Source organism: Carlito syrichta, unplaced genomic scaffold, assembly GCF_000164805.1.
Source record: "Carlito syrichta isolate Samal-C Ts95f unplaced genomic scaffold, Tarsius_syrichta-2.0.1 Scaffold119893, whole genome shotgun sequence".
In the NCBI taxonomy this organism is placed as follows: Eukaryota; Metazoa; Chordata; class Mammalia; order Primates; family Tarsiidae; genus Carlito; species Carlito syrichta.
In genome coordinates, this window is record NW_007063989.1 from 266,227 (window position 1) to 274,089 (window position 7,863).

General features: G+C 55.4%; 1 protein-coding gene across 1 annotated transcript in view; it reads left to right on the top strand.

Annotated features, from left to right (window-relative positions):
- Positions 1–7,102, top strand: part of CCDC97 (coiled-coil domain containing 97) — a 9,277-nt gene extending 2,175 nt beyond the window's left edge. The window contains exons 2-5 of the mRNA XM_008047976.2: positions 371–829; positions 3,013–3,270; positions 4,056–4,185; positions 6,247–7,102. Of these exons, the coding sequence (XP_008046167.1) occupies positions 371–829; positions 3,013–3,270; positions 4,056–4,185; positions 6,247–6,367 (968 nt within the window). The 3' untranslated portion in view covers positions 6,368–7,102. The remainder of the gene's footprint in view (positions 1–370; positions 830–3,012; positions 3,271–4,055; positions 4,186–6,246) is intronic.
- Positions 7,103–7,863: the final 761 nt, after the last annotated feature.

Consider the following 7,863-nt stretch of genomic DNA (forward strand, 5'->3'; position numbering starts at 1 on the left):
GTCACTGCACTCCAGTCTGGGCAACAGAGTGAGACTCCAACTCAAAAAAAAAAAAATTAATAAATTGCAAACTCCTCCATTCCCTTCTCTTTCCTTTCCTCTTTATTTTTCTTCATAGCCCTGGGAAACACCTAACACATTATGTTTTCAATATTTTTGTGGCTAATTGTCTGTGTCCCCTACTAAAATGTGGACTTTTTGCTCACTGTGGTATATCTAGGGCCTAAAACAGTGCCCAGAATATAGTAGATACTCAATAAATGTGAACTGAGCTCATGAATGAGCCCCTAGTCCTTTCCTGCCCAATCCCTTCTCGTCCCAATTCCCCCACTCCCATCACTGAACTAACAGATCTCCCCTCTCCTCACAGGCTGCCCAGAGCTCAGACCTGTGCACTGGGGGGAGCTGAGCTCAACACCAATCCCACCCAGACCCCAGGACAAGGTGGAAGCAGCTGAAGAAGCACCAGGGGCTGTGGACTGTGAAACCCCCCAGGCTGATGAGAATGCAGCAGTGAGTGCCATGCTGCATGCTGTGGCTGCCAGCCGCCTGTCTGTGTGCAGCCAGCAACAAGGCGAACCTGACCTGACAGAACAGGAGAAGGTAGCCATCCTGAGCCAGCTGTACCATGAGAAGCCACTGGTGTTCCTGGAGCGCTTCCGCACGGGCCTCCGAGAGGAGCACCTGGCCTGCTTTGGCCACCTGCGTGGCGACCACCGTGCAGACTTCTACTGTGCTGAGGTGGCCCGGCAGGGCACTGCCCGGCCGCGCACACTGCGCACCCGCCTGCGTAACCGGCGCTACGCTGCCCTGCGAGAGCTGATTCAAGGTGTGGGGGACAGGCGGGTAATGGCGGCCCAGGTGGGCGATGGGAGGGAGGGAAGGGAGACTGAGGTAGAGGGAATGAGAGCAAGGATGCAAGAGCAGAAACACAGAGACAAATATCCTGGAGATAAGTTTTGAGACAAAGAGGCAGCGACACAGGGAGAGACTCAGACAAAAATGTGAAGTAAGAGGGAGAGACAGGTAGAGACAGGCAGAGGCCCAGAGAGAGTGGGACAGACATGTGGGATCAGAATCCAGCAAATGACAGTAGTAGCATTTCAGATCAGTGGCCCGAGGACATAGTACACAGCACTATGATAGTTGGTTATCCCTAAGAAACACAAGATCCCGACTTCACAGGATACGGTGCTGTATTCAGAGCCCCTGTATTCAGATACCTCTATATTCAGAGGTATAGGAAGAGATAGATCATGGGGAAGATGTTTATGACCTTGGGGACACAGAAGCCAAGCCTTCTTGAGCCAGACACATGGGAAAACCATGAAGGAAAGCATTGATACCTTTTTGACCACGACATAATTAAAGCATCTTTGTGGCCAAAGACACCAGAACCAAAGTTAAAAGACGAGAAAGAATGAAACAGAGAGTGAGTTAAGTTTTAGTTAGGGAGAAGGTGCAGCTACAGAGAGATTGATAAAGAGTGAGACACAGGGACGGGGGAACAGGGTGAAGAAAGGAGTGGCACGAATGAATGAATGAGGTGGAGTTAGGTGACAGAAAATGAGAAAGCAGGAAAGACAGAGAGATGGGGATGAAGGAGGAAAGGGAGAGAAATTGAGAGATCCAGGGAGAGAGAGGGTGGTGGTCCTATCCAGGGAGAAGGAGGGATAGACACAGAATCTGGGGCCAGGTGCAGTGGCTCATGCCTATAATTCCTTTGGGAAGCTGAGGTGGGAAGATTGCTTGAGCCTAGGAGTTTCAGACCAGTCTAGACAACATAGTGAGACTTCATCTCTACAAAAAGCTAAAAAATTAGCCAGGCATGGTGATGTGCGCTTGTAGTCCCAGCTACTCGGGAGGCTGAGGCTGCGGTAGTTGTGATCGAGCTGCTACACTCCAGCCTGGGCCACAGAGTGAGACCCCAACTTAGGAAAAAAAAAAGAAAGGAAGGAAAGAAAGAAAGGGAAGGGGAAGGGAGGGGAAGGGAAGGAGAGAGGGAGGGAGAGAGGGAGGGAGGGAGGAAGGAAGGAAGGAAGGAAGGAAGGAAGGAAGGAAAAAAAAGAGAGGGAGGGAGGGAGGGAGGAAGGAAGGAAATGAATCTGGCAGAGGACACCAGAAACAAAGAAGCAGGGGTAAGAGAGCTGGCAGGAGTGGGGAAGCTGGACAGGACAGGGACGGTCACAGCTCACAATGCTGCAGAGGCCAGAAATAGCTTCTGAAGCCAGGGCTAGGACCAGTGGAAGGAAGGGGCCGGGGCAGGCTTTAATGTTATCTGAGGGACAGAGCTACTTCTGCATGAACAACTAGCTGGGGCAGAGAGATAGGGGAGCTTGGCCCTCCTGAGGAGGTGACTGCAGACGGGAGCCCTCTAGGGAGGTCAAATCTGGGACCTTCTACCACTAAAGCCCCATCTGACCTGATCTTTTTGCACACACATGCCTGATCCACATGGATATATACACATACATGCCAAATAGTGCATGTGTCCAGGCATGTCCAACGAGACTGGGGCACATGCAACCTACAGGCACACAGCCTGCCTGCACTGTCCTGTGTGCTGACGGCCAGACATACAGGTGGGCAGTGTGCCAAGGCTCATGGGGAGATGTGTGTGGACATGTGACAGTGTACACACCCACGGGCTGGAGCTTGCGAATCCTGCCCAGGCACAGTTGTACCTGGGCCACAGACCACCAGTGCCTCAAAGACCAGGATTACCTGGACCTGCCCATGCAAACCCATGCTTGGATGCATGAATACATCCAAGCTTAGATGCATGAATACACGGATAGGTACAGGCCTGGCCACACACATACGCTCAGACACCTGCATGAGCACACATGCACACAACTGCAGGTGTCTGTATCTGAATGTGCATGCACACGTTTGGACTCACACGTTTTCCATCGTGTGTGTACATGTCTTTCTACAAGCACGGTCATATACATACATAGACACACATCTCAGACACACTCACCCATGCCCACCTGTCTCTCCTCTGTGCAGGAGGCGAGTATTTCAGTGATGAGCAGATGCGGTTCCGGGCCCCACTGCTGTACGAGCAGTATATTGGACAGTACCTAACTCAGGAGGAGCTCAGCGCCCGCACCCCAGCCCACCTGGGCACACCTGCCTGCCCGCTCTCCGACCTGCTGCTCCAGTCCTACCAGGAGCGGGAGCTACAGCAGAGGCTGCTCCAGCAGCAGGAAGAGGAGGAGGCCTGCTTGGAGGAGGAGGAAGAAGAGGAGGACAGTGATGAAGAAGGTGAGGGCCCATAGCAGGGAGACCCCAGTGTCCAGACATCCCAGCCTTGGGCCTGTTTCCATTTTATGGCACTGGCTCGGACCCCGACCTGCAGAAACAGACATCGTGTCCCTCCCCTGCTTGGCCTGACCCTCCACCCTGTGTGCCATCCTAGCCTCCCTGTCCCCACTCCTCAGAGGTGCCAAGTGATTCCCTCACTGCCAGGCCTTTGCTCATGCTGTTCCTTCTGCCAGGAATGCCTTTTTTTTGTTGTTGTTGAGTTGGAGTCTCACTCTGTCGCCCAGACTGGAGTGCAGTGGCCGCTCCCGGCCACCGCAGCCTCGACCTGCTGGGCTCCGGCGATCCTTCCGCCTCAGTCTTCCAAGTAGCTGGAACTACAGGCGCACGCTACCACGCCTGGCTAATTTTTTGATTTCTTGTAGAGATGAGGTCTCGCCAAGTTGCCCAGGTGGGTCTCGAACACGCGGGCTCAGGCAATCCACTCACCTCAGCCTCCCAAAGCGCGGGATTACAGGTTGAGCCACCAAGCCCGACTAGGAATGCCTTTCTCCTGACCCCTGAGGTCTCAGGTGCTGACTCTGGGATACTGTCTTTGGAGCCCTGTATTGTCATTATGTGTTTGATGTGTGCCCCCAGAGGGCAGGAACCAGAGCTGCCTCAGTCACTGCTGTTTCAAGTGCCAGGCAATAGGCTGGGCACCAAAGTAGCAGCTCTCTGAACTCTTGTGTTCGGTGCCCTCCCCGGTATACCCTCATTCACACTTTGGTGGGTGTCTCCCTCTACAGACCAGAGGTCAGGCAAAGACTCAGAGGCCTGGGTCCCCGACTCGGAGGAGAGGCTGATCCTGCGAGAGGAGTTCACCAGCCGCATGCACCAACGCTTCTTGGATGGCAAGGACGGGGACTTTGACTACAGGTGCTTCTGTGCCCCTCCCCCCTGACCCCCACCCAGCATGGGACCTTGATGCATGCCGGTCCCATGCACATCTGCGGAGGGCTTTCCCGCATGGGCCTTGAAGGCCCTGGAACAGTTCTAAGACATGGTCCCTGGGGTCAGACAGCAAGAGGAGAAAGCTGGGTGAACTTGGACTAGCCTTGTCCATCTCAGCCTCGATCTCCTCACTGTGAGGGAGTGAGCAGGGATAACACGTAGCTCAATATATTTTTTTTTTGAGTTGGAGTCTCACTCTGTCGCCCAGACTGGAGTGCAGTGGCCGCTCCCGGCCACCGCAGCCTCGACCTGCTGAGCTCCGGCGATCCTTCCGCCTCAGCCTTCCGAGTAGCCGGAATTACAGGCATGCGCTACCACGCCCGGCTGATTTTCTGATTTTTATTGTAGAGATGAGGTCTCGTTGCCCAGGTGGGTCTCGAACCCACAGGCTCAGGCAATCCACTCACCTCAGCCTCCCAAAGGCACGAGATTACAAGCTGAGCCACCAAGCCCAGCCACGTAGCTCAATATTGATGAGACACTGACACATTTCCAGTCTGGCAAGTGGCAGAATCCTGGTAGGATGTTGCTGTCCCAGGACCCCCAACCCCCAGGAAGTCCAGCTCTTCTTCAGGACCCCAGACCTCCTCGTCTTGGCAGGGTCTTTTATGCCCAGCGTGGAGGGGCCTGTGGTGCCAGTTGTTCATTTCTCCAGTGTACTAGAACTGAGACACATGGGCCACCTGCTTTGAAGAAGGATTTTGCCATCAGGAAGAGGACCAGGAGAGTGACATATCAGAGTCGGGGATTAATGGTTTTGTTATCTGAGGTGTCTTGATGTGTGGCCCCCAACACTGGGCCTGGCAGCAGAGGGCCCTCCTTGGTTTCACATTCAGCCCAATGATACATGAATTGTGTGACTGCAAATAAGGTGAACCTCGATGGGCTCATCAGTAAAATGGAATCACGACTGCCACGACCTGGGGCCCCAGCCCATGCTCAGCGCCTGGTGACTGAGCACTACCGGCCCCTGCTGTGATTCCGCAGCTCTTGAATAAAATCTGGCTGTTCCACTTCCAGCAAGGCAGGGCTGTTCAGAGCCTCAGTTTCCACATATAATGCAGGGAGCAGAGCACTTCGGCCATGGGGGGCCCACAAGGACATCAGGGTAGTGGGGACCAAACCATGTCCCTGCAAGATGGCAGCTGTTGGGCAGTGTGTCCCTCATCTGTGCATCCAGTCAGCACATGCTGAGTGTCCCCTGCCCAGAAAGGAGCTCCCTCTAGTGAGAAAGATAAAGAACCTTCTAGCATCTTGTGTTGATGGGGCCAGGAAGAAAAATTAAAGCAGGGTATGGGGGAGAGGGAGTGACAAAGTGGTTAGGGAAGACCTCTCTGAGGAGATGACATATGAACAAAGACCTGCAGGAAGTGAGGGGAAGAGACAGACATCTGGGGGAAGAGTGACAGCAGGTGCAAGAGCCCTGAGCGCTCATGGCAGGGAGGCTCGGGTGGCTGGAGCTGACGAGGGGTGAGGGATAAGGAGTGGCCGGCCAGATCAAGCAGGGCCTGGTGACCGAGGGAGTGCCATCTGGATAACTTACTGCCTTTGGGGAGGCTTCTCAACCACAGGCAGTTCCTGGCTGAGGCAGCCGTCCTGAGTATGGAGGCTCTTCAGGAGCACCCCAGCCCCCACTGCACTGGACTCGGTGGCAGGCCCCCAGTTGGACAGTCAAAAGGTCAAAGTGCCTTGGGGGCAGAATTGCCCTGTTGAGAACCACTGTCGGCCCCAGGAATGTGAGCCTATGTGTCACCACATTTTCCAGCTTTTTAAGAGAAACCAAAGTTTGTGTGTATAATCTCTGACTTGGAAAAGGTGTCATTTAGTTTTAAGCTCCAAGTGGCCCACCATCCCCTTCTGAGGGTCAGCCCTGAATTATAGCTGCCAGCTATGGCCTTTGACCTCAGAGGACCCCAGGCCCCTGATCTGGGCTTCCCAGGGCCCCAAGAAGGCCTCCTGGCCCCTGACAGCCTCCTCCCCCTGCAGCATGGTGGACGACAACCCCGACTTCGACAACCTGGACATCGTGACGCGGGATGAGGAGGAGAGGTACTTCGATGAGGAGGAGCCTGAGGATGTGCCCAGCCCAGAGCTGGATGGGGACTGATGGCTGCCACTCCTCCTGGCAACCGCCTGCCCTGTTCCCCCACCCCAGCAGGGCAGCAGATTACAGGCCGGCTCAGTGGCTTTTTCTCTAGGGCCATCAGGGCAGTCAGCAGGGCCCCTCATTGCTGGAGCTGGCCGGGTAGATCCCAGCACCAACTCAGGCAGGGCCAGCCCTGAGCCCTTGCTCTCTATCTCTGTCTTTCTCCCTGTTATGTCTGGGTCGCTCTCTTGTGCTCCGCATGTCCTGTCTGTCCAGCCCCACTCTTTGGGCCTGCTGCTTTCTCTACCTGTATGTTTCCATTTCTCCCTAAGCCTCTATGCTGTTATTGTCCCTCTGCCTCAGCCTTTATCTGGGTTTCAGCCCCCTTGCTCCAGGCCCTGTACTCCTTCTTCCCCCTCCCCCAAGCCTGGCTGCTGGGGCAGCAGAACTCTGCTGAGTAATGCGGCCTCATGGGTAGAGGGGAGACCCCTGGGGTAGCCACCAGCTCTCACCTCTACCAGGATCCTGGCTGGGGAGGGGCGGGCTGAGGCAGAACTGGGGATCATGGGACCTGGCAGCTTGGGTGTGGAGGGAGGAACCGCGGGGCGGGGGGACTCTCCCAGCCCCACCACCCTGCTCTGCCCAGCCACAATTTTCCCTTTCTTCACTTCCTCCACCTCCCTCTCCTGTTTATACTCCCCAAATACGCACAGGCTGTTATCATGGGTCCTGAGTCATCTCACACACACACACACACACACACACACACACACACAGCCTACCCCAGCGTTCCTGCCCCCAGCCAGCCACAGGGCCCGCCCCACAGAGCCCCCTGCCGCCCTGGGCTAATGGGAGCCAGATGGCCGCCTGGTGACTCAGCCAACCGGCCTGTGGGAACCCAGGCGTCCCGCCTTCCCATGTCCTCACTCCCACCTCATGCTGTCCCAACAGACACACACACACACACAGAGGGGACTGACCACCTTGTGGTGAAGGGGAGCACAGGCCAAGGGTCAGCAAGGTGGGGCTCAGGGACTCCTTGTTCCTGTAAGATGTGGAATGGTGGCATCTTGCCCTGGCCAAGCCTGAAGGACCCTCAGCTGCCTCCTGGAGTCACGATTCCTAACCTCTGGGCCTCAGCTCTGCCCTCTGGGTCAGTCAGAATTGGAGCCAGACATGGAAAGTGAGAGTTGGACAGGAGCAGAGGGATGTTCTGATGGACCAACTATTAAATAATGAGAGCTTCAGCTACTGAGCAGTTCTGTTCTCTGCCAGGCCCAAGGCAAGTGCCCAGCACTGCACTGAATCCTCCAAACAGCCCCGTGAACTAGATGCCTAGCTCCATTTCACGGGTGGGTCAGGGAGGCCCAGAAGGAGACGTGGCTTACGTGAGGCCACTCTGCCACAGAGGCAGAAGTGAGATGGAACCCAGGGTCTAGAACCACGAAGGCCCTAGAAATCACTCTACCATCCAGCCTGTCAGAGACCAGAGCTGAACAGAGTTGGAGGGATAAATG